At 40.9% G+C, this 27431-nt stretch overlaps 1 protein-coding gene across 3 annotated transcripts; it reads left to right on the top strand.

Moving 5' to 3' along the window:
- Window positions 1–2075: 2075 nt before the first annotated feature.
- On the top strand, window positions 2076–26533 carry LOC143414262 (polymeric immunoglobulin receptor-like). Of its 3 annotated transcripts, XR_013094783.1 has the most exons (7): window positions 2076–2325; window positions 5848–6180; window positions 9482–9814; window positions 13178–13516; window positions 15707–16036; window positions 23421–23752; window positions 24780–26533. XR_013094783.1 is itself a non-coding variant. In XM_076878344.1 (6 exons), the coding sequence occupies exons 1-6, from the start codon at window positions 2262–2264 to the stop codon at window positions 24863–24865; spliced, it is 1485 nt and encodes a 494-aa protein (XP_076734459.1). In that variant the 5' UTR covers window positions 2076–2261; the 3' UTR covers window positions 24866–26533. The 3 variants fall into 3 exon arrangements, 2 of the variants coding, with proteins under 2 accessions (XP_076734459.1, XP_076734460.1); XM_076878344.1 differs by lacking the exon at window positions 23421–23752; XM_076878345.1 differs by having other exon boundaries at window positions 23421–26533.
- Window positions 26534–27431: the final 898 nt, after the last annotated feature.

The following is a 27431-nucleotide window of genomic DNA, read 5'->3' as shown; positions in this document are numbered from 1 at the left end:
ACTGAATGACCTGCTGGGTTTTGTCCATAAAACTACTCGTCTAAGATTACCACAAAGTAAAAGATCTCTCTGCAAAATTATGCAACATTTTAGGCACTACTGCCCCGATCAAATCAGTGAGCTGGGATTTTTCATTCTAAACATGAACTACTGTTACAGCAACAGACATGGACCACTGGTGTCCCACACAACAACTCAATGTGCACTATGTGAAGCAGCCAAACACATGCCTGCTCCTCTCATTAACTGAGATAAACTGCTGGCATATTGGTTTTACATCTATACTGTCCAGTCTCTCCTGGTGGACATACAGCAGCATTGTTTAATCTCATTTGAGTCATTGTTGACCTTAGCCATCTTTTTAGTCTTCTGAGGGCACTGAAGCTTCTTTCAGCCTCAGTACATGCGTTTTATCCTCAGATTAAAAGTATCATTATTCTGTGCTTGATGTGCCTCACCTTTGGCCCTGGCTCCTCCCCTCTGACTGCACTAGGTCATATTGCCACCTGATAAAATAACACATTGATTCGTACCATATAAAAAGTGAGACGTGTCAATTCAGATTCTTTGTCCAATATACACTAATGAAACAATTTACATCAGCAGCCTGACAATTGTCATGATAATAAATACTAGTTAATCTATAGCACCAAATCATCAGTCAGTCACCTGTGACCTTGCCTCTTCACCTCTGTCTGAGCTACAACATGGCAGAGCTGCTTCTGTCACCTGATGAATAACAGTGAGACATTCCACATACATGCAGCCACACATGTGCTTCAAATACAGTCATGAACCAACAAGTCATCATCCAGTTTCACCTGTGATCTTGTGTCACCATTACTCTCTGAGCTCTGTGTTGGTTCTTCTGTCATCTGACAAATAGGACATAGATGACAATAAGAATAAAATGTGGAGCTGCTTCAGTGTTTCTGTCAATTTGTGCAGATCTTGACTCATCAGTAATGTTTGTAGGATGAGTGCATTTTTAAAACACTTTGTGCAAACTGCACTACAAGGTGGAATATTTGCAACATCATGACTACATCGTGATATTTGTCTCAAAAATTAACACTATGAATATTCCAGTGCCATTAGGATGAAATTATTGAGTCACCAACATTTTAACGTTAGACATATAATTCTAACAGCCTCTGTGAACTAATATCCGGGCTGCTCAAAGCTGCCGTTTTCTCTGACAGTTTCAATCAAAATTAGAAATGCTGCTCTGAGACTGAGAGAACTAATAGCGCTGCCTGTTGTGCAGTTAGTTTGCAAAACACGTTATGCTAAAACTAAACAGAGCTCCCTGAAGGGCACAGCCAATCACATTGGTCATATTTGTCACATGACGTAGGACGCCAGTAGAGAACGTAATTCAACTCTTTCTGTACCGCTGGGTGAAGGAGACGTTGACAGATCGGTTTTTCTTTCTATTGGGTTTGATTTCTTTACTCGCAGAGATCAAATTATTGGTGGGGACATGTCCCTTCTGTCCATGCCAAATCTACATCCTTGGTTATAACAGAAAATCTGTCACTCTCTCTCTCTCTCTTTATCTTTCTCTCACACAGACACACCACCGCCATCAACTTTGCTGAATTGCTAATGAAAAACATTGATCAGGCAGCTGTGATTGAGCAGCAATGTCTATCCAACTATTTTCACGGTTGTTGTGGTCGTGATTATTTTGTGAGGCCACATCGAAAAGGCTCGGATGAGCTTTCCAAAGTTCTATAAGTTGTGCCTCCATCGCTTGTGTCCGGATCACACGCTGCACTGCCGTGCTGCTCCGTCTTCTTCCACCGACATTTACGTGTTTGCGCGTGCGCAGTGTGAGAAGTTGCGGACGCGCAAATGGGCCAAAAATCGCACAGTATAAGCCCAGCATTAAGGAGATAACACATATCCACAGCAGAAGCTTCATCACAGATCAGACACAAATAACGCCACGATGTTTGGTTACACTGAGCAGGCAGCTGTTACACTGTGACCGTCACCGGGTCACGTGGGCCTGTTAGTTCACCAAACAGCTGAGATTTCCGAGGTTCTTGAATGCACCACAAACAGCGCAAAGTCCGAGTGAGCCGCTGAAAGTCAGATCTGTTCTTCAGAGCAGACTTTCAGCTTTATTTCAAGCTTAAATGTAATCTGATGTAGTCAGTATTTAAAGTCAGGCTCTGTTATTGACTGAAAACTCCGACAGACTCAGACATTTAGAACAAACTAAGAGTCGGATCAGCACAAATACTGACACAGAGATGGCTGCTGGCACTGCGCTGCTCTGCTGCACTTTGCTGTTTGTCCTTGTCTTCGTCTCTGCAGGTGAGATTGTGGTGTGAGAGCTTTCTCTCACACATTATGTTCACTTATTATCAGCACATGTTGTTGTTCTGTGGAAGCTAACATCTTGTAGTTTCTGACACTTTGCATGTTTAGCATGAGGCTAAAATTCCCCCTCAGTGGGTCACTGGTGACCTGCTGGATGTTCAGAGGTTCATTAAATCCAACATGACTAAAAACTCAAATGTCAAAGGAAATAAACAAAATAGGTTCTCTCTGAGATAACAAGAAGTACAGGAGGATTATTTTCATCTGGATTCAGTTTGTCTGTGTGTGTGAAGGAGACCCCAGGCACGAACTTTAAACTCAGCTTTAGACTCAGGTTGTTTGTTAGTCATTGACAATACCAACAAACGCAGACATTTATAACAATCTCAGTGTCGGAGCAGCAGAAGATAACACGCTTACAATCTGTAACATGTCTACTGCTCTGCTTAACTTTCCCATTTCAGCCTTTTCGTGAGATTTAGATGTTAGAAAGCAGTGTAGAACTGGATCAGCAGCTCCTGTGGAAGACTGTACTTCCTCAGTTGTCTCAGGAAGTACATCCTCTGCTGGGTCTTTTTGAGGATGGAGGAGATGTTGGTCTCCCACCTCAGGTCATAGGAGATGGTGGTAAGAACTTGAAGATCTCCACAGTCGACACAGGGCTGTCTGATATGGTGAGGGGGAGCAGAGTTGAGGGATGTCTCCTGAAGTCCACTGTCATCTCTACAGTCTTAAGAGTGTTCAGCTCCAGATTGTGCTGACTGCACCAGAGTACCAGCCGCTCAACTTCCTGCCGGTATGCAGACTCATCACCATCCTGAATGAGGCCAATGACAGTGGTGTCATCTGCAAACTTTAGGAGTTTGACAGCCAAGTTCTTGGAGGTGCAGTCGTTAGTGTAGAGGGAGAACAGCAGTGGTGAGAGGACACATCCTTGAGGGGCACCAATACTGAGGGACCGGGTTTCAGAGGTGATCTCCCCCAGCCTCACTTGTTGCTTTCTGTCTGTCAGGAAGCTGGTGATCCACTGACAGGTAGCTGGTGACACGCTGAGCTGGGAGAGTTTGGAGGAAAGAAGTTCAGGCACAATGGTGTTAAAAGCCGAACTAAAGTCCACAAACAGGACCCTGGCATAAGTTCCCGAGTGGTTTAGGCATTGCAACATGTAATGCAGCCCCATGTTACTACATCATCCACCGACCTGTTTGCCCAGTAGGCAAACTGCAACTGGTGGCCTGTAATGTCCTTCAGATGGGCTAACATCAGATGTTCAAAGGATTTCATGACCACGTACATCAACGCGACAGGTCTATAATTATTCAGTCCTGTAATGGCAGGTTTCTTGGGGACCGGGATGATGGTGGAGGGTTTGAAGCAGGAGGGAACTTCACACAGCTCCAGGGATCTGTTGAAGATGCGAGTAAAGATGGGAGCCAACTGCTCAGCACAGGTTTTGAGGCAGGAGGGTGAAACACAGTCTGGTCCGTGGCTTTCCTAGGCTTCTGTTTCTGAAACAATCGGCTCACATCCTGAGTGTATATTCTGAGTTTTAGGGGGCAGGAAAGGGGGGTGAGAGGTGTGATGAAGGTCATTGAGTCAGGATTGGGGAGGGTGATGGTGGTTAGATGGTATTAACTAACAGATAATTTTTGTATTGGTCCAGCTTGTATGTGTAGGACATACAAGGCTGGGTATACTTAATATCTGTTATCCACCTGTGACAGACACAAAGAAGTGTAATGTGTGTGTCAGTGTGATGTGTTGTAGTTTCAGGAGTCTGTATACAGCTACAACACATTATGTTCACTTATTATCAGCACATGTTGTTGTTCTGTGGAAGCTAACATCTTGTAGTTTCTGACACTTTGCATGTTTAGCCTGAGGCTAAAATTCCCCCTCAGTGGGTCACTGGTGACCTGGTGGATGTTCAGAGGTTCATTAAATCCAACATGACTAAAAACTCAAATGTCAAAGGAAATAAACAAAATATTTAAAGTCAATCATTCTGACCATAATTGTACTTTGACCTAGAGCAGGGCGATATGGCCAAAAATATTTATCACGATATACATTTGAAAATTTGCGATAACGATATAACTGACGATATAATTGATGCGAGACAAAATACAACTCCACAACATTACTAGCGCAAAAAGACAACCTTCCATTTATTTTCACTTAAACAAGAAGCTGGTTTTTATGTACATTAAAGCTTTATAAAAATGTAACAGTGCAAATGCAAATTCCTTGCTGAAAGTTTAACTAAAAGGCATTTCCAGTAGAAATGGGCTGACATATCCTGAGCATAACCATGTATAATATCCACTGAAGTTAAAAAGAGGTGCTTTGCAACATTAAACTGCAGTGTGCAGTACGTATTTTTCGGACCATAAGGTGCACGGGATTATAAGGCACATTAAGCGAAACAAAGCAGTCAGATAAATCAAACTTTATTCAACTCATTCTTGCTTCCTCCACTTCTGTACCATTGATTCATTAATGTTGAATTCTCTGGCAGCTGCTCTATTCCCATGTTGTTGCAGTATATTAATGACTAACCTCGTATTGCGGATGGATTATCTCAGTTGTTCTCCTGACTGAAGTTTGGTCCGTTTACAGCATCCTGCCATGCGACTGAATTTGTCTCTAACTATCAGGAACCTTAACGTTAACTTTTATAAGTGGAAAAGTGTTAGTGTTCGTCCTCCAGCTTCACTGTTTATGTTATGCTAACATAGCTGTGTCGCTAGCGATCACGTAGCACATCATTATATACCAGCTAGCCCAACTTCAGTAACCCTACAAATGTCACTGCTGTTTAGTTTCCTGTCTTCATTTATGTTGGAAGTGATAGCAGAGCTGTACATTTGAATTTTTTCAGAAATCTCTCAGTCAGAACATGCAATATCATGCTTAGGTAACTAGCGAAACTAGCGAGCTAACTTCCGCTAGCTAACTTCCTGCTAACTTCTAACTCGTTAAATGTAATAAATTTTGTTTTCATGGATGCCTGGAAGTTAAACTTCATAGTTACACCTGGTAAAGCAGCAATGCTGATCGTTTTATTAAAGATGAAAGAATTTAGACAGTTTTTAACTCTCAGTGATGCTGCAGTGTTGTTTGACCTGAAGTATACGGAGTTTAGGACACAGATTACTCCCAGATTTAAGAGCATCTTAGTCCGACAAATACGACAATAACGACAGCCGCTTGCATGTTCTGCAAAAAAATGTGCTTTGTCGTGTATCTGACGGACAAACACCAAACCAGTTCCACATCACTGAAGTTGCACCATTTTTTACAAACCAATTCTGGTTCATTTGTTTCACTCAACAATCGGCCATGTGCGTATGAAAACAAAGGAACTGCGCATGCGCGTTTTACTCATATTCTATCACGATATTTCATTTTCCTATCGTTGCCTAACATTATACCGGTATTACCGTGAACGGTATAATATGGCCCAGCCCTACTTTGACCTTTAACCTCTCTGCTCTGTGTTGTTTCCTCTTTCAGACCATAAATTCATCACAGCTAAGTCTGGACAGAACGTCCCTCTGACATGTCGAGCTCCAAACAGCAACATCACAGTTGTAAAGTGGAGCAGAGCTGACCTGGAGTCACAAAATGTTCTTTTCTATTGGACTCGTGACTTTGTTCCAGTCAACCAGCATCCATCTTTTAAGAACCGGGTGGATCTGCAGGACAAACAGATGAAGGATGGAGACGTGTCTTTGATTCTGAAGGATGTGACGATTCATGATGAAGGAAGATATGAATGTGGTGTCTTAATGGAAGAAGCAATATCATGGGAGCTCACCATCATCTACCTGAGTGTTGATCCTCCAGGTAAGTGAGTATTGAGTAGGACGATCCAACTGTCACAGGCTGGGTCTCTGACCCAGCATTTTGAGTTTTATTTTTGTAATTTTTGAAGTTTTCATGTTAGTTTGGCGATTATAAGTTTGCGTGTTATTCTTATTTAGGGTTTAGTGGATGTTTAGGTTTGTGATTATTTATCATCTGTCTCCTTGGTTTCTGTGTTTGGGTTCTTGTCTACTCTGTCATGTGTTTTAGGTCTGTTAAGCTTGTGTTGTCTAAGTCTTCATGTTTCCTGTTTTATTTTGTGTTCTGTGTTCATGTAGTTAGTTTTACTTTCCCCTGTGTCATTATGTTTCATTTTGGTCAGCTGTGTCCTCATGCGTCTTTACTTCCCCTGATCACCTCATGTGTGTATCAGGGGCGGAGCGTGGGGGTGGCTTACTGGGCTTAAACCCAGGTTGTTTTGTCAGAAGCCTGGGGTCTTTTGGAGTGTAATTTTTTCATAGTTAGATGCCTGGCTGACAACTGTATAAAACAAAAAGTGCACACAATATTCGAAGCACATAGTGCACACTGTGGGAATTTAGGACTGTGCGTGAATCCCCCCCTGATATTGGTATGATCCGAGCTCAGGCACTAAGCGACTGAGCAAGAGGGCGGGGCAGCTGCTGCCTGTGAGTGCGCTGTTGGAGAGACGGAGCCAGCCATACTAAGGAGAGCTTAAGTTTGACCAGGTACCAACGCAAATCATTCATACCGTACAAATAATGTAAATATGACGGTGCATCACGAAAGATTGATATCAAACTGATCACTTGACCCATATTACGTTACTTGCTCTTCAAGTGAATCAACAAATGACGAAATGAAAAGCCGAACAAATGCTATTTTTTTAGAGAGTCTTAGCTTACGTGTGTTTATTTCATATTTTCAGTTCTTACCCTCCCCGACTAAATCGGTTTCATTTATGTACTGAAATATAAGAATGGACATTAGAGGGTTCTTTCAAAGAAAAAACTCAGGTAAATGTTATTTTATATATTATGTTTTGTATGTTGTTCCCCCGGATAAACTGGAGGAGGTGGCTGGGGAGAGGGAGGTCTGGGCCTCTTTGCTTAGGCTGCTGCCCCCGCGACCCGGCCTCGGATAAAGCGGATGAAGATGGATGGATGGATGTTGTTCAGTATATTTCTATGCAAAACAAGAGGGATTTCAGTACACAGCAGTATATTCACATTTGTAACCAGATATTTACACTTTAGGGAGAAAACATAAAACATTTTTACTGCACAACATCAATTTAGAGTAAACTTTTGTTTTAGATAAATATTGAAATATATTTTGAATTAGTTAAATGTCAGAATAAAGAGAGACAGAGCTTTCTATTTTTATCACTTTTCATCAAATTTAGGAGCACATATACACTAAGTTTGTTAATTAATAAGAAACTCCAGACGATTCCATTCTGAGCTGAAGAAGCTTCTGATAGGTTAGTAGAGTCCATGTGAGTAAACTGGTGGCACAGCTGTGGATGCATATAAGGCAAAACACAGAGCCTGTTTCTGTGACATGGGAAAATCAAGAGATGTCAACCAAAACACCAGGAACAGAATTGTGGAGCTCCATAAGTGTGGCTCAATTTTGAATACAATTTGGTGCCATTTGCAATTAAGAAATACAGATAGTTTCTGTCTTTACTCTTAAAGTTAACAAATATGTTTTTATATTTATCAATCTAAAAAAAAACATTTAGTCTGATTTGATGTTACAATTAAAAAAGTGTTTTTATCTGAAGAGTTTGTAAATATCTGGTTTCAACTGTATATTTGATGATTGTCAGCACAAAGAGAGAGAGAGAGGAACAGAACAGAGATGAACAAGAGCAGGTGAGACAGACATTTTAGTCAAATGGTTGTTTACCAAAAGTATCACCAAGGTCCTCATGTATCTCATACCTAGTGTTTCTTTTTAGGTTTGTTATTTTTCAATTTCTATATTCATTAAGTTCTGCAGGCTTGTTTGGACAACAAGGCTAAATAATTATATAAACGTTCTGATTGTGGTTCTGTCTTGGTTAAGTCCCAAGTAGTCCTGATTTTGAACTGTTGTAGTCCAGTTTTAATTCCGGATCAGTTCTGGGTCTGGTTGAATTGGGGTTTAGTCCTCGTGTCTTGATACAGCCCCGACTTTGTTCTGCCTTGCTGCTTAATTAAAAAGCTAGTTTAAGGTGTCCAGTTCAGTGTTGCATTGGCTGTATTAAATCTCCTACCTCTTTTCACAGTTTCCCAGTCAAGTCAAAAGAAGTCATAGTTTTTATGTTGTCTAGTCATAGTTTCAAGTCAAAGTCATAGTCGTAGTTTCCCAGTTTACGTTCAGGTTTCCCCTCAGTTAAGCCTTGTGAAAAAAACAAAAAAACAAAACACGAGTTTTCAGCCCTAAATAAAGGCTCGTCTTTTGTTAAGTCCAATTTTGTCTCCTGGTCTCTGTCTGGACATGGGCCCTCTATCCTCTCCACACGCCTGTGACACCAACGTAGCAAACATCTCCCTGAAGCCTCTTCCTTAGAGACCAAAGGTTGGATCAGAGCGAGCAGCTGAAAGGACACATCTATGAATGCAGTCAGAGACTTTCTCACAACCTCACACTTCATCTGGTCACATTTACACTCAGGTTCTCTGTTAGTCACTGACAATACCAACAGACTCAGACATTTATAACAACCTGAGTGTCAGAGCTGCAAAATAACACGCAGATAACACGCTTACAATCTGTAACATGTGTATTCCTCTGTTTGACTTTCCTGTTTCAGCCTTTTGATGAGATTTAGATGTTAGAAAGCAAATGATGCTTAAAGAGGAATAGAATGTATGAGCCTGGTTGACATGTTAACAATATTATCTAACAAATATTTTCATATTAGTCCAGTTTGTGTGAGAAGGACATACAAGGCTGGGTGGACACTTAACATGTGTAATCCAGCTGTGACAGACACAAAGAAGTGTAATGTGTGTGTCAGTGTGATGTGTTGTAGTTTCAGGAGTCAGTATACAGCTACAACACATTATGTTCACTTATTATCAGCACATGTTGTTGTTCTGTGGAAGCTAACATCTTGTAGTTTCTGACACTTTGCATGTTTAGCCTGAGGCTAAAATTCCCCCTCAGTGGGTCACTGGTGACCTGCTGGATGTTCAGAGGTTCATTAAATCCAACATGACTAAAAACTCAAATGTCAAAGGAAATAAACAAAATATTTAAAGTCAATCATTCTGATCATAGTTGTACTTTGACCTTTAACCTCTCTGCTCTGTGTTGTTTCCTCTTTCAGACCATAAATTCATTACAGCTGAGTCTGGACAGGACGTCACTCTGACATGTCGAGCTCCAATTAACAAGATCAAAGTTGTAAAGTGGAGCAGAGCTGACCTGGAAGATGAATATGTGCTTTTGTACATGAATCAGCACTTTTTTCCAGAGTACCAGCATCCATCTTTTAAGAACCGGGTGGATCTGCAGGACAGACAGATGAAGGATGGAGACATGTCTTTGATTCTGAAGGATGTGACGATTAATGATGAAGGAGCATACGTGTGTCGAGTCAGCGTGGAAGAAAAACACTCATGGAAACTCAGCATCATCTACCTTCGTGTTGTTCCTCCAGGTGAGTGAGTAGAGTTGAGTGTGTGTGTGATCAGAGGTGAAGCTGCTTCCTGGTTGTTGATGTGTGTTTGTTGTATGGATGAGCTGGTGGATGTCAGAGGTAGACAGATGTTTCTCCAGCTGTTGTCTTTGTGGCTGGTAGTCTAGAGTTGTAGAGCAGCATTGTTTGGTTAGAGCAGAAACAAAGACATTTATGAATCAGTCTCTTCTTCTCTTGCTCTCTAACTCGTCTGTAAACATGTGTGGGGAAACTCAATGTTAAAGCCTACAGCTGGAGGGGGAGGGGAGGGGTGAAGCTGGTAGTTGTGAGTCTGTGAAAGTGAATCCTGCCGCTGCCATAGCTGCTGAAAACGTACTTGGTGCAGACACAAAACGTCCATCAGCTTCAAAGTGTGTCAGAAAAATGTCCACATGGTGACTGATGGATGAGAGAGGTCCCATTGTTGTTTTTGTGCACAAATCATTGAACAACACAAACACTTAGAGCTGCTTTCAGTGCTGCCTGTTTTGTTACTGCACACATTTCTGATGGTCCTACAGTCCAACGTAGCAAACGTCTCCCTGAAGCCTCTTCTTAGAGACCAAAGGTTGGATCAGAGCGAGCAGCTGAAAGGACACATCTATGAATGCAGTCAGAGACTTTCTCACAACCTCACACTTCATCTGGTCACATTTACACTCAGCTTTAGAGTCAGGCTGTAGTCACTGAGACTACAGACACACACATTTTTAATAAGCTAAGTAGTTTCAGAAGTCAGTGTACAGCTACAAAGCTTTTTGTTCAGTGTATACAAACAGCTGTAGCTACAGAAAAGGCAGCATGCAGAGACTCACAGTGTCTTATTCAGCAAAAGAATTGATGTTACAATCCCTGATAATGCATTGCTTCAAATGGAGAAAGTCTTGAGGGATGGCTGCTATGAGGAAACGTGGACCACAAACCAACCCACTTAGTCAGAAGGAACAACTCATATGGCTCCTACACCTTCCTTGATTAGATTCAGGGATTAGAAATCTGACCTAGATTATAATATTAAAATTTTAGGACACATCAGCAGTAGTAAACCTTAGATTCATCCGGTGTTTGGGCTATTATCACTAGACACCCTCATCCCAGGTGGCCCTGCCTGGGTTGACTTCTGAGGACCTGGTTGTGTCTCCATGTGTATCTGCCTTGAGTAAGGCTAGTCCTACAACCAACAGAGATGTGCTTGAGTGTTGCTGGGACTGTAAACGGGGAGCAAGATGGGTTATTTCCAACACACAACTACAGATTTATGGGGGAAGGCAGCACATCATATGTGGCTCGGATGATGAAACTTAGCCTATTATCCTCCATTCCCCAGATTTCTTCCAGATTCATCCTGGACCCTGCTTGGCCAATGCTACAGCTCTGGCATATCTGGCTGTTTCCTCCTGTTGACACAGGAGAAGTAATCTGATTGGCATGGTGGTATGTTTGAAGCAGGTCCCTTGTGTAGCGCTGGAACCCAGTCACGATGTGTTTCATCCATTTCATAGGCTGGTTTGCTAAAATAATGCCAAATAATTAGCAACTCTATAAATAGAAGGTAGTTCTGCAAAATCACTCAGTAGGATGTTTGTTCTAATCTGCTATGAGCTCAGAGCGCATAGAAAATAAAACTAATAGGCTATAAAGAGAGATATGAACATATTTAGAACTTACCGGAATGAAAATGTCTGGAGCACCAACAGATATCTGGAGATGGAAGAGAACTGGATATCAGCTCGTCTCACAGCTGCTATCCAGGCTGGACGCCTTCGTTTGGTAACATCGATACACGAGCCGCCTCGTGTTGCTTCCAGGTTGGGAAAGAATGAAAAGACAAACCCTTTTCAAGCTTATTCTCTTGCCGGTCGTGTGATCGAACATTGCAGCCGACCACACAGCAAATATGAACGGTGGCTGTTGTGTGTGCCTTCGCTCCTTTTTCGCTTGCGCTTTGTTTAGACCCCCAAAATGGCGGATCGGGCCAAAATCCTTTCCACGCCCACCCCCGTGACATCACGCTCCAAAGCCCTATTATAGTGAGAGGGGTGCTTTCTCTCACTGATTATGTTTACTTTTATCACATGTTAGCACATGTTGTTGTTCTGTGGAAGCTAACATCTTGTAGTTTCTGACACTTTGCATGTTTAGCAAGAGGCTAAAATTCACCCTCAGTGGGTCACTGGTGACCTGCTGGTAAGGCTGTGCGATATGACCAAAATCTGATAACCCGATATAAGACATTTATTGTCCTGACAACGATATATATCCCAAAAATGTTAAATTTTCTCTCAATTCAGTGAATCTCAGATCAACTCGACTTGCATGAAGTGTTTTCAGCTGGGTGTACCTGGAGTCAAGGGTTTTGACCAAAGCATGAAGCTATACATTTGTAGACATTGAAATGGTTGCTTTTTTCTTTGTCAGTGTTTATTACACGGCGTGTAAGGTTCTAAGGTTTATTTTTTAGCACCTGACGTTTTTTTTTTTGCTTCTCATCCGTAAACACTCTGCATACTATTTCATGTGATTCATTTTATTTTGAAAAATCTCAATAGGATCTTCAGCTTTATTGTGAAAGGTTTATGTGGAAAACAAACAGGCGGACGGCGGAGGCACGCGAGTGTTGTTGCTAACGACAATACATAAAAGCAGTCGCTTGTCTGTCTGTAGTGTGGTTATTTTAAATATAAGAGAAAGAGAGAATTTTAAGAAATGAATTCTACAGTGACCATCAAAACGATGAAAAAAATATTGCCGCAAACAGTTTATTTTGCGACGCCATGAAGCAAGGGATAGAGTAATATGAAACGATAGACCTTTTTACATTGTCATCTGTTGGGATTTAAATATATAATCATAATACTTATTTGCTGATTAGATTGTTTTATGAGAGGCCCAGACTTGACTAGGTCACAGGCTGACAGGAAACTGCATGTTTTTGTAGAATATGAGGAGCTGCAGGCAGAAAGTGAAACTAAGTAGAGTGTTTGATCAAAACGTAAAGTGTGTGTGACGTCTAAAGGAAGAATATAAATAATCAGGCTTCCTGTTTTCTGTCTGAGACTTCGGCTGGCGTGTCTGTGTGCTCAGTCTCCATATTCCGGAATATGTAAAATTAAAGATCATTTTTTAAGTTGGACCACTTTGAGCTGTGTCTTTCTTGGCCGTTGAAGAATACAAAGAACTGGATTTAATACATCCGATATATATTTTTTATATCGAACAGCCCTACCTGGTGGATGTTCAGAGGTTCATGAAAACCAGCATTACTAAAAACTCAAATGTCAAAGGAAGCTACATAATTGTACTTTGACCTTTAACCTCTCTGCTCTGTGTTGTTTCCTCTTTCAGACCCCAAAATTCTCACAGCTGAGTCTGGACAGGACGTCAGTCTCCCATGTCGAGCTCCAAACAGCAACATCAGAGTTGTACAGTGGAACAAAGCTTATCTGAAGTCAGGAAATGTCCTTTCATACCGGAATGGTCAATTTGTTCCAATTTTCCAGCATCCATCTTTTAAGAACCGGGTGGATCTGCAGGACAGACAGATGAAGGATGGAGACGTGTCTTTGATTCTGAAGGATGTGACGATTAATGACACTGGAGCATACATGTGTGGTGTCAGCATGGCAGAAAAACACTCATGGGAGCCCATTAACATTGTTTATCTGATTGTTGTTGATCCTCCAGGTGAGTGAGTAGAGTTGAGTGTGTGTGATCAGAGGTGAAGCTGCTTCCTGGTTGTTGATGTTTGTTTGTTGTATGGATGAGCTGGTGGATGTCAGAGGTAGACAGATGTTTCTCCAGCTGTTGTCTTTGTGGCTGGTAGTCTAGAGTTGTAGAGCAGCATTGTTTGGTTAGAGCAGAAACAAAGACATTTATGAATCCGTCTCTTCTTCTCTTGCTCTCTAACTCATCTGTAAACATGTGTGGGGAAACTCAATGTTAAAGCCTACAGCTGGAGGGGGAGGGGAGGGGTGAAGCTGGTGGTTGTGAGTCTGTGAAAGTGAATCTCTGCAGGTGAGATTGAACTAAACTGAGTTTAGAAGTGATCTGAGAAGTACAGGAGGATTATTTTCATCTGGATTCAGTTTATCTGTTTGTGTGAAGGAGACACGAGGCTGAGTGGACACTTAACATCTGTAATCCAGCTGTGACAGAGACAAAGAAGTGTAATGTGTGTGTCAGTGTGATGTGTTGTAGTGTCAGGAGTCAGGATGCAGCTACAAAGCTTCTTGATCAGTGTATACAAACAGCTGTAGCTCCATAAAGGCAGCATGCAGAGACTCACAGTGTCTTAAAATGAGAGGCTGCTTTCTCTCACACATTATGTTCACTTATTATCAGCACATTTGGCTCGGTCATGGGGAATGAGACAAGATGCAGAAAATACTTTTTCTGTGAGGTTGTTTTATTCTTCAACTGTACTCAGAAAAGCACAGTTTAACATTTAACATTTAAGTTGAACTATTCCACTGGCTCAGCCTAAAACTGTCTTTCAGGATCTGTGACAACAGTAAACAGTAGGGGTGCAACGATGTACAAATTTCACGGTTCAGTTCGGTTCGATACTTTGGTGTCACAGTTCGATATTTTTTCGATACAAAAGAATGTTCATGCTGGTTTAATTAGTCATTTATTAAGATTATAAATATATATTTTTAACTCAAAAGTATAGTTTTTAAATTTAATGTTGCTGAATCAACAAAACAATAAAATAAAATGAATCTATCTGATCGAGAAATCACTCATCTTTGGAAAAGAGAGTTTATTACAGAGAAATGGCTCTTTCCAAAATAAAAGCTATACTATACGCTTCTTCTGGGCTATATTCTCAGCAGCATATTAAACATATCAGGTCCCCATAAGGAGAATCGTGTGCTAACGGCTGTCTAAATGACTCGGGTAAAGTTTGTAGCATGCATGCTTGTTGTTTTTGTCTGCTTCCACTTGTCTTTGCACTAGGATGATGTCGGCGTCAATGTGCAGTCATATTCGTTTTGTTCCCACTAGTGCTGTCAGCGTAAATCTCGTTAAAATGACATTAACATCATAACGCTGCAAATCTCAGTTAACGAGTTTCTGCAGATCGCCCCGTGCGTGGGGCTGGACGGCGTAAACATTTTAATGAACTAACTGTGCTAATGCACTAGTCCCCACCAATTGAGCATTGCATGGCACATCCGACATACTGTTTTACTTTTGTCCATGACGCGCTTACCTTCAGGTTCATACTTCACATGAAAACCAAGATAGTTCCAAACGCCAGATCTGAATGAGGATGGGGGAGGTTCAGTTTCGGGTAGCGTTGAGGCAGTTGCCATGTTGCAACGAGCTTAGCTTCTGTCTCGCTAGCTTACGCTGTGCTCAGTGGATCTGCACTCGACAGTGCAGCCTAGGCAGAGTAGTCAAACACAGATCCACTGAGTGCTCAACACAGACAGCATCGTCAGAAGAAAAGTTGATAAAATGTGCGCTCTGGCTTCAAGTGGCTCTTAAAGGGACAGTATACCCCCAAAACGCAAGGTCTACTCATCACCATGACAACTCTACAAACAGACCTCTCGTAGACAGGCAAATAGTTAAAAACACAACATAACCTTTTTTAAATGCTTTTTATGTTAATTTGTCTACACATGTTGTTGTTCTGTGGAAGCTAACATCTTGTAGTTTCTGACACTTTGCATGTTTAGCATGAGGCTAAAATTCCCCCTCAGTGGGTCACTGGTGACCTGCTGGATGTTCAGAGGTTCATTAAATCCAACATGACTAAAAACTCATATGTCAAAAGAAATGAACAAAATATTTAAAGTAAGTCATTCTGATCATAATTGTACTTTGACCTTTAACCTCTCTGCTCTGTGTTGTTTCCTCTTTCAGACCCCAAAATTCTCAAAACTGAGTCTGGACAGAACGTCACTCTCCCATGTCGAGCTCCAAACAGCAAAATTACAGCTGTAAATTGGACCAAAGCTGATCTAAAGTCAGGAAATGTCCTTTCATACCAGAATGGTCAATTTGTTCCAATTTTCCAGCATCCATCTTTTAAGAACCGGGTGTATCTACGGGACAGACAGATGAAGGATGGAGACGTGTCTTTGATTCTGAAGGATGTGACGATTAATGACACTGGAGCATACGTGTGTGGTGTCAGTGTGGCAGAAAAAGACTCATGGGAGCCCATCAACATTGTTTACCTGAGTGTTACAGGTGAGTGAGTAGAGCTGAGTGTGTGTGTGAGTCTGTGAAAGTGAATCCTGCGGTGCCATAGCTGGTGAAAACGTACTTAGTGCAGACACAAAACGTCCATCAGCTTCAAAGTGTGTCAGAAAAATGTCCACATGGTGACTGATGGATGAGAGAGGTCCCATTGTTGTTGTTGTGCACAAATCATTGAACAACACAAACACTTAGAGCTGCTTTCAGTGCTGCCTGTTTTGTTACTGCACAAAACAGGCTCAATGACAGTAACGTATTCTGAATACTTTGGATTACTTAATATATTATCATGCTTTTTACAACTACATGAATGTACTATTGCTGTGTGATTTATTACTGTTTGTTACAGGCCTTCTATAGGGTCTGTTTATAAACAGAAAAGCAGAGTTTGGAGACATGAGTTGCGCTCGGTCTGCAGGCTCTTCCTTCGTCTGATTTATTAACTGAATTGCACTGTGTTCTTTTCTGTTCATTTAGACACACACATTTCTCTTTTAACACCAAAAACACATTCAATCAGGTCCATATGTTCAACTGTTCAACTGGTTTTTCTCACAAGTATACACTTACAAAATAATTGTCTTTTATCCTTATTTACAATAAATCTGTAATTACATTCTGCTGCTGTTCAGCATCAATAACATTTCTGTGCAGTACTGTTAACACTGCGATTAACCCGCTTATAGTACTATTGTAACCTATTTGTATTTTAACAGATTCAAATATCTAATGCATTTACAAACAATAAATAAACATTTTGTATAGAAACAGTACACACCAGACTATTTACATTTGACACATAACAAGTAGGAAATGGGTTAGGTTGGAATAATCATAATCAGCTGTAATTTCCAATAACGTCAGGATAAAAGAGATGTGCCTAGGAGCTACATTTGTCACAAAATAAAACAGGTAATAAGACCAGCTACCTCTTTAGACTACAAGTGGAATCGTGGCAACTCACACTTTTCCACTCCCCTTTTTTTCCCTTCCTCACTCACAGACACATAACGAGTATGGCAGTCCATTCTCCCTGCAGCACGGACTACTGCCCATGAGGCTACATTCTTTAGGGCGATGCCTGTAACACTCTGCCTATTGCTTTCATATTAAAAAATTTGTTTGAATAATAATTTTTTAAATTATTTCTTCATGTCATTATGCGGTCCGTAAATAGAGATGACATGGGCCACGAGATTGAGACACAGGCATTAGGGCCTCTTAATGCATGTTTTGTTTGGATTTCCACTGGTGTTGAATTATCAAAAATAGAGAGGGCATAGCCTAACATATGAAACAGGAAAAGACCGCCAAGTAATCCATTTATTTCAACTGAGTATCTGCATTGTAAAAGCCACCCTTTAAAATAGTAACTGTAACGAAATACAGTTACTCATATTTAGTATTTAAAATGCGTAACGCCGGTACATGTATTCCGTTACTCCCCAACACTGCTTGTTCATGAATTGCTAATCACACAAATCACAGTAGTCATAAAGAAATCATCCTGGAAAACACTGTTTTATATTAAAGCTGACCTCCCCTTTTTGACACATGGTTTCCCCCATGTGTCAATTCACCAGAACTAGAAGAATAAAAAGGAAAAAGGTTAGTTACATTATTTCCCAACCAACATCAGAAATTTTCCTCTGAAGTAGCTTTGCGCCACGCCTGTAAACCCGTGTTAGAAAATAAAATCAGTATGAATTTCATGTTAAGTATGTCTAACTCCTGGCTCCGCCTGGAGCTTGCATCCACACCACGACTGCCTCAAAACAAACTCTGTGAGTTCATATGAGCTTCACATATGCAAACACCTGGAGGTCAGAAGAGTAATGAGGCATCCGACACTACAGTCACCAGTTTGTGTTGTGCAATTTATTTCCCCAGAAAATTAAACCACTACTGTTGCCATAATTTGCCCAAATCCTAGATCATCCCATATGTTTATGCCAACACATTATACATTGTGACTGTTCTTTAAATACGTCATTCACTTGTTTAATGCTATGAGCTCAGCGACACGAGATAAATAGTGATATAATAATACATAGTACAATAAAACTTCCTGTAATTACTGCACATTCTGCTTTATTAAACCTATGTCTGTCTGCTGGATGCCAAATCCCCCAGATGGACTCTTAGAGTAAAAACAACATTAGAGTCCTGGATGTCAGGCCTGGATAAACAGATTCCAGAGGTGCTGCTGTAAATCATGAAGTTAACAATTTGCTGCTGCTGTGAAAGGAGTGACACTGGTTTCAACACAGTATATTTTCACATTACATTTTCCTCCCTGTAACATGACATTTTCCAACAATACAGTGTCATACCATAACTAACCACGCAGCCAGTAAGAACACCGTTTCCTTCACAAAAAATCAGTAGCAAAGATAAGTGGCAACTAAAGTCTGCAGGGCCCACAAGCTGATGTGAACCTAGGATGTTGCCTTAATTTTCCTCCTCCTGTAAAAAAAACCCAAAACAAAATAAAACCTACATACATGCACCCCTTTCCCACTGTCTGGGTGGAGCAGGTGCAATCTTGCGTATCAGTATCAAGTCAGTCAAACTTTTGTCCCCATTGTAGAGTTGGATGTCTCGAGACCGGTCACTTTTACGTGGTCTTGGTCTTCTCTTGGTCTCAACAGACTTTGGTCTTGGTCTTGGATCACTCTGTCTTGTCTTGGTTTCACTGTCTGGGTCTCGCTGTCTCAGATCGACATAGTGGTCGCGAGATTTGGAGTTGACAATATCCATGACAAACAACGTAACGTTCGATAATGTGTCATGCGCAAAAGCATCAGCTCTAAGAGCCGTGCTTAGAGAGTGCTTTATAGTGAATCAGAAGAGTCGACTCGCATTGAGCGAGAGACGGCTCCTCACTTAATTTCCTTTCGCTGCTCAGCTCTCACACAGCTCAGCTATGCTCCAATCCCTCCATATTGTGGCCAGTCACATGCGAGGATATAGGATAATATCATTGTGTGAAAAACAGAGAGGGTGAGAGATGCGACAGTCAAGTTGAGTGTGCGTCCTCTCAGTACACGAGTGAGGGCTGTGCGAGTGCATTGCAAAAACACACAAATATGCCTGAAACCCGTAAACGAAGCAGCATCTGGCTGCAGTTTAAAGACGTTTTTGTCTCTGTCTGTCTTGGTCTTGGTATTGTCTTGGTTTAGGCGGTCTTGACTACAAACAACCCCATTGTTAACCCAATCAGTCCCCTCATGTTTATTGCTGGCTGCAGAACTTCTCGTGCCACTGAAGTTTCCACTGCCAGCAATATGATGTAATTACAAAAGTTTTTTTTAAAACAATTCTTTATAATTTTAGAATAGATTGAATCGTTACAATCATTTTAGACACAGGGACATACCATCTGATGTGGTCAGTGTCCCAGATGCCTTTCGAATTATGTGACAACCCCTTGGTTTCGATTTACGAAAATTTTCGACTTACGAAAGACCCTCGGGAACAGATTAATTTCGTAAATTGGGGTTCCACTGTAATAAAACAAAACCCAATAATCTGAGAAAAATCTCGGCCCAATCATTCATCCTACACACATCAGCCGATTTCCATCGAGCTGTGAACACACACACTCTCACTCCCTGTTACACAACAACAACAACAACAATCTTTATTTATAGAGCACATTAAAAGCCAGGGGCATGCCAAAGTGCTTTACATAAAACAATAAAACAATAAAATGATTTACACTAAAACATCGGAGTCCTATAAGTGTGGGATTATGTTCACAGGTAAAAACCACTAATAAGAATAAACTATAGCACACAGCTATAGCAGAGTAAAGCTGTACCATCAAACAGTGATAGAAAACATTGACAGCGCAGGACAACGCAAAACAACCAGACACATTAATAGAATAACTCACTAGAAGCGAGGCGAGAATTTAACTAGTAGAAAAAGCAAGTTCAAACAAATATGTTTTAAGCCGTGATTTAAAAGATTGAATAGAATCAGACGCCCGGATGCCAATCGGGAGATTGTTCCACAGCTCAGGTGCAGCTAGAGCAAACGCTCGATCACCTCTAGACTTCAAGCGAGATCTGGGCTGAACCAACAATGACTGTGAGGAAGATCTTAAGGCCCTCGTAGGAAGATATGAATTTAAGAGTTCCTTAAGATAACTTGGCCCTGTGTTATTAGTAATTTTAAAAGTAAACAACAGAATTTTAAATTGAATACGAAATTTCACAGGCAACCAGTGCAGATCAGCAAGGACGGGAGTGATGTGAGCAAACTTCTTAGTTTTAGTTAGAATGCGTGCAGCGGCATTCTGGACTGTCTGTAATCTATGTAAAAGGGTAGAGTGGAGACCATAATAAAGTGAATTACAGTAATCTAGTCTTGACGTTACAAAGGCATGGATAAGCTTTTCCAAGTCATTGTGCGGGATGTAGTGTTTGGCCTTGGAAATAAGGCGAAGTTGGTAGAAACTAGATCTGACGACAGCGGATACTTGTTTATCAAGTTTAAATGAGCTGTCAAGTAGCACACCCAAATTCCTAACAGTGTCAGGGAAAGAACTAGTGAGGAAGCCAAAAGCATCATGAAGTTTGGCACGAAGAGCGTCACTGCCAAAGATCATAATTTCAGTTTTCTTATCGTTAAGGATAAGAAAATTTGCCAGAAGCCATTGCTTGACCTCACACATGCACTCTCGAAAGTTACTCACGGACATAGCTAGATCATCATTCAGCTCAAAATAGATCTGGATGTCATCGGCATAATAGTGAAAGGCAATGTGGTATTTCTCAAAAATGACACTTAAAGGAAGCATATACAGTGAGAACAGGGTAGGGCCTAACACAGATCCCTGGGGGACACCACAGCAACACACACACACTTCTTCTCACTGCATTCCTCAGTTTTTCTTAAAGTTCACACTACTCTATTCAACAAACACCTTTCCTTAAACCACAACTTCATATAGTGCACTGGATGTTTTCTTCTTTCTTTTTTTTTACACACCCTCTGGAGCGCTCTCACTCTATGGCGAGGACGATCTCCCCAGGCTGAACCCCAGGCTTATAACTGTGACTTCCTGTTTATCTGGCTGAGGCAGCTCTTACTACGCATTTTATGACAGGCATACCCCCACTGTCAATAAATTCCTCACTCTATGCATTTACACACCAAAGTTTACAGCTAAACTAACTCATTTGGCATGTCAGACGTCAGGGTTTAGCAACTTAATCTCATTCTTGAGAGTTTTAAGATGCCGTGTGATCAAACTGCATATTTCAGAGTTGCCTTTTATTGTGGGCAGCACACCTGTGCAATACACAATATTCATGCTTTCTAATCAGCACCTTGAAATGCCACACGTGTGAGGTGGGGTGGATTATGTCAGCAAACGAGAAGTTCTCACTAATACAATATCTTATAGTAATGGGTCCTTTGTGTATGTAGAAAATGTTTCAGATCTTTAAGTTCAGCTCATGAAAAATGGGAGCAAAAACAAAAGTGTTGCGTTTATATCCGGTTGTTCAGTCTGACGTCACTAGCCGTGTCTGGGTCTAAACTCCGCTGCAGGTCCATATATCAAACGATCACTATGGCATTACTGAGAGTTGAAAAACTGTCTAAAGTCTTTCATCTTTAATAAAATGATCAGCGTTCTGCTCTACCAGGTGTAACAATTGAGTTTAACATCCAGGCATCCATGAAAACGGAATTTATGACATTTAACGGAGTTAGAAGTTAGCAGGGAGTTAGCTCGCTAGCTTCTATCTAAATACAATATAGCATGTCCTGACTGCAGGGTTTTGGAAACAAATTAAAACGTACAGCTCTGTTATCACTTCCAACATAAATGAAGTAAGTAAGTAAGTAAAATGTATTTATATAGCACATTTCACAGATAAAAATCACAAAGTGCTTTACAATAAGATCAGACATACAAGTTAAAATTAATTAAAAGCCTGTTTGTATAAAAATGTCTTCAGCTGCTTTTTAAAGGAGTCAGTAGAGTCTAGACAGCGTAAAGACAACAGCAGAGAGTTCCACAGCCTGAAAAGCCCGATCCCCACGTGTTTTAAACCTAGTACGTGGGACCACCAGTAGCCTTTGACTTGAAGACCTAAGTGCTCGGGATGAAGCATGAGGTTTCAACAGGTCAGAGATATACTGGGGAGCTTCACCGTGCAGAGCTCTAAAAGTTACAACTAAAATTTTAAAATGAACCCTAAAATTTACAGGCAACCAATGAAGAGAAGCCAAAACTGGAGTAATGTGTGACCTCTAGTTTGTACCAGTTAAAAGTCTTGCCGCTGCATTCTGTACAGACTGAAGGCGATCCAGAGCTGTTTTGTTGAGACACGTAAAAAGACCGTTACAATAATCCAAACAAGAAGAGATAAAAGCATGAATAATCATCTCAAGTTCTGCCTTTGACACCAGCAGCCTGAGTTTAGAAATGTTTCTTAGATGATAAAAACAGTTCCGGACAAGTTGTTTAGAGTGTTTCTCAGGAGACATTGAACTGTCAAATATAACACCTAAAAATGAAGGCAGAAAGCTAAACAGCAGTGATGTTTGTAGGGTTACTGAAGTTGGGCTAGCTGGTATATAATGATGTGCTACGTGACCGCTAGCGACACAGCTACGTTAGCATAATATAAACAAGCTAACTTTTTTTCCACTCGATAAAAGTTAACGCGAGTGTTCTCGGTGGTCAGGAACAAATGTAATCACGTGGCAGGATGCTGTAAAAGGACCAAACTTCAGCCAGGAGAACAACTGAGATAATCCATCCACAATATGAGGTTAGTCATTCATATACTGCTGCATGGGCTGGGCTGTAGTTACATCCTAAGGTTTTAAAAAAAATAGCTTAAATAAATGATTAGCGGTAATGAAAGCCGAGGGAGGTCAACAGTGATCACTGACATGACATTAAACATGTTAACAACACAAAAGTCATATTAAACGCAGACTACTTTAGGCCCGGAAGTAGGATTCCTCACGTCATCACTGAACAATCGGATTCAGGAGTGCACATAAGTGGTCCGCAGGTGCATTTCAAAATAAAAGGCACGCACCAGATAAGAAGTTGCAACGCGTGTTTGCGTACATAAGATTTTCCGGAGGACAGACATTTGTTTAGAACTCTTAAAGATTTACTTTGAAAGCGCATGCACATCTGCGGACCACTTATGTACCACTTATGTTACCCTGTTTATATTTTTGTTCAGTGTATATACAATAGAATAAGTACTATACAAATAGAATAAAATACTTTGTTACATAGAGAAAACTGCACTTGGTGTGCCACTGCACATTAAGGAGAAAGGGCGAGATTTACATTTGTGTATGGGATGTGTGTGTGTGTGTGTGTGTCTGTCAGCACGTGTGTGGTCATCTGCAGAGACCATGTTGTAGAGTCTGACAGCAGTGGGGAGGAAAGACCTGCGAAAGCTCTCCGTCTCACATCGTGGGTGCCGCAACCACTGAAGGAGCTGCTCAGTGCTGTCAGAGTCTCCTTCATGAGGCAGAGACAGCTTAGTCACCATTCTCCTGTCACTCACCACCTCCACTGGGTCCAGAGGGCATCCTAGATCAGAGCTGGCCCTCCGGATCAGCCTGTTCAGTCTCTTCCTGTCCCCAGCAGAGATGCTGCCATCCCAGCAGACCACACCGTAAAAGATAGCTGAGGGCACCACAGAGTCACAGCTATGGGTAATTTAGAGTTTCCAATTAACCCCACTATTTAATTAATCCCCACTAAGTGCATGTCTTTGGACTGTTGGAGGAAGCCGGAGTATCTGGAGGGAACCCTCGCAAACATGGGGAAAACATGCAAACATGCATCTGATGGTGGAATTGAACTCAGGACTTTCTTGGTGGTTAGCATTGGTGTTGTGAGGCAACAATGCTAACCACCATGCCACTGTGCAAAGTTAAATTAATTAATTTTATTCATTCACAGTTGAGAACAAACAAGCTAACTTATTATTCACAGTAAATTCCATAAAACCCTCAATTCAGTTTGTTTGTGTAACTGAATTAAATAGTGCAAATTTTACAGAAATGAATTCAGAAATGAATTCAATAATGTTAATGATGAGTTAATGATCACACTGAGCTCTCTGAGAGTTGGGAAAGTCATCTTTTAGCTATATTTTTGAAAGCAGTCTGTCAGTTCTCACTATTTTATTTATTATTATTATTATCTTATTATTTGAAGTGCTTCATACATAAAGGTTGTAAATTGTGTACAGTGTAGTTTGGTTGGTGTGACAGAGCTGTTATCATCGAATCTGAACAGGTTCAGATGTTTCAGCCTCATAATAAATAAACACATTTTCAGAGACTCGAGGATTTGACCTTCCAAAAGTCTCAAACATGTTTTAATGAGCTCTCACAGATCTGCAGTCAAACAGGTCAAATTATATAGAACAGCTGGATGAAACAAACATGACCTCTGACCTCGAAGGAGCTGTCAGACCTGTTAAGTTGTAATTTTATTTTCATTTTTTTCTTTTATGGTAAAAACAAGATGGAGGCTTCAGTTTTGGTCAGATCATGTGTTTCCTGTTTTTAAATTAAACGCACAGAAAATCCCCCAGTATAAACATTTTCTCACTTAATACATATTGTGAATGAATTTATTAACCTAGTCTTCTGAACTAGATGAGGAAAATAATTCTATTCTATTATTCACTCATCACCTACCTGACAGCTGACACCTGTTTCTCACCTGCAGATCAGTCGGGAAGATATCCGGTATGGATGATAGTTTTTCTGGGAATTCTTCTTCTTCTTCCTCTTATTATTATTTTATGGATATAGGCAAAAATACAAAAACAGAGAATCAAACGTCGCAAACAGGTATGAGGTTCTGCAAAGTTTTCAAAGCCGAATTCTGAGTCTCCGCCTGCTGTTCCAAGAAGTCACAGTTACTGAAGAAAGAAAGATGATCAAGGACAGAAAAAACTGATGATGCTGATCTTCGTCTTCAGTCTCCACAGCTGAACTGTGAATCAGGCGATCTGAGGACAGACATAAATAATCTCTTCTGAACATCCATCAGACGGCTGAATATATTAAACATCTCTGCTGATCATCATGTTCAGACACAGACCAACAGTGTGTGTCTGTGCTGTCAGTGACTCTGAACTACAGTTTATTCATCTTCAGGCTGTTCATGAGATTTACTGACACAAAGTCAAACTGTGTTACAAACACACATGAATTTCTGATCTCAGAGTCAGTGAGTGTTGGAGCTTCAGGTTAGGCAAATTAACTATTTTATGTTGGTGTGATTGTTTATTAGCTTCATGTGACTTTTTCTTCTTTAAGTACAGTCCACTGGAAAACACTTTGTATAAAAATCATCTCTTTGGCTGACATTGTTTTTAGTTTGTAAACCAATCTTACCCAGTTTAACAGATTGTACAAACTGTTAACGTCTCTCTCTGATCCTGCACTGAGAAGTTTGACAACCTCTTCAACTTTTCTTTAACATGACACACTGTTCAGCTCAGATTTAAACTGCTTTGACCTTTGACACCAGCAAAACATCCTGAACAACTTTGCTGGGTTGAGACCTGATTACTTTTCATAAACAGACCCATGAGACTCAAAAATATGAAACATATTTTCACATTTTATACTGTTGTATAGATGATGCAAACTTTTGTACACTGATGCTCTTTTGGGTGAAGTTTGACTCATTTGTTTAGATGGATTTTCAGATCCACCAGTTTGGCTCAAGTTAGAAACATTGTGATTTTAGGGAAAATTGCCACTCATAATGTATAAATATACACATCATGTTTGTGTGGATTTGTAATGAGACAGCAGTGTCGGAGGTCACAGTCATCCTGTTGCCCACAGAAACAGACTGTGAATTAGTAAAGTAACACATGGAGTGCATGAGGAACAAAGGTCATACATGTATCTCCTGAAGTGGATTCTGGGTCTCTGACTTCCTCCCACAGTCCAAAGACATCAACGGGTGTTTTTTATTTATCCGTGTATGCTGTGTGTGAATGTGTGGTTCCTACAGAACTTAATGGTCAGTAACACTAACATGTAAACATGAGTGCATCACATCAGCACATGAAAGAACAACAGTGTGGCATTAATATTACAGCAGTGAGGACAGTGTGATGAACTGATGCTCTGATCTCTGGTCTGACCAAAGCTTTAACTCCAAACATCTCTCCACTGTTAGAGCTTCTGCACTGTTTCAGGTTCAAATCATGGTTCATATTTTCATGGCCTGATGGTGTGACGCCTCCACCTACATCACTGAACTGCTCCACTTCTGTACTCTTCTCTCTGTGGCCTTCTTGAAACATCCTCTTGGTGTTTGTGGGGTTTTTCTCAGTTCATGTGTGCCTTATAAGAGTTTGTTTTTTAAAGACAATGACAATCAGTGAATTCCTTCTGTGATTGAATGAAATATGAGCACTATGTAAGTGTGTAAGTGTTAATAAAGATTTACATGTACCTGTTGAATTCTCTTTTCATTGTTTTTGTCCCTCCAATAACAGACAAACCTCTGTTTCTGAAGTGCCTTAGAGCAACGTCTTCCTCTGTAACTGAATGCTGTGGGTAAACATGTCTTTACTTCTGTGCCTGAAAACAACATCTCCCTGTAGAAAGTGAAGGCTGAGCTCACTCAGATCACTCAGTCAGATCAACTGAGCTTAGAAATAAACTGATTTGTTGATTTTACAATGCTGTGATTGCAGCTATTCCACAACTCTCTCTGTTAATGGTACACATGGCCACTGATTAAATGGTCATTGATCAATCATCATTATTCTTTCGGATAGCGATTGAGATTGTGGATAGAAGTGGCAGAAATGGGCTTCCTCCAAAGAGTGGTTGGCCTCTGCCTTACAGATAGGGTGAGCAGTTTGGCTATTGGAGGGGCTCAGGGTAGAGCTGCTGCTCCTTCACATCGAAAGAAACCAGTTGAGGTGGTTTGGGCATCTGACGAGGATGCCTCCTGGGTGAATTGTTCCATGCATGTCCCACAAGAAGGAATCGAATGGAACTGAAGAAATCACTTGGAAGAGTGACAAAGCATTTCTCCAATTGAATGCGTCCAGATAAACAGAATCAACCTTTTGTGACACTTTTATAATGTTCAACATGATTACTAACAGATAACACACCCAGTGTACTAAACTCACTGTGTGCAGGACTTTGTTTGGTGTTTACATAAATGGTAAATGGTCTGTATTTTATATAACGCTTTACTAGTCCCTATGGACCCCAAAGCGCTTTACACTATATTCAGTCATCCACCCATTCACACACTGGTGATGGCAAGGCAGACATACATTGTAGCCACAGCGGCCCTGGGGCGCACTGACAGAGGCGGGGCAAAATGAAAACAAAC

The sequence above is a fragment of the Maylandia zebra genome, linkage group LG3 (genome assembly GCF_041146795.1).
Source record: "Maylandia zebra isolate NMK-2024a linkage group LG3, Mzebra_GT3a, whole genome shotgun sequence".
In the NCBI taxonomy this organism is placed as follows: domain Eukaryota; kingdom Metazoa; phylum Chordata; class Actinopteri; order Cichliformes; family Cichlidae; genus Maylandia; species Maylandia zebra.
Note: the sequence above shows the minus strand (reverse complement) of the source record. Positions and strands in the feature narration are given on the sequence as shown.

Excerpts from the sequence above, each read along its gene's own strand:
- LOC143414262 (XM_076878344.1), top strand. The coding sequence starts at position 2,262 with ATGGCTGCTGGCACTGCGCTGCTCTGCTGCACTTTGCTGTTTGTCCTT. Across the intron at positions 6,181-9,481 it reads CCTGAGTGTTGATCCTCCAG|ACCATAAATTCATTACAGCT; the intron begins GTAAGTGAGTAT and ends TTCCTCTTTCAG. Across the intron at positions 16,037-24,779 it reads TGTTTACCTGAGTGTTACAG|ATCAGTCGGGAAGATATCCG; the intron begins GTGAGTGAGTAG and ends TCTCACCTGCAG.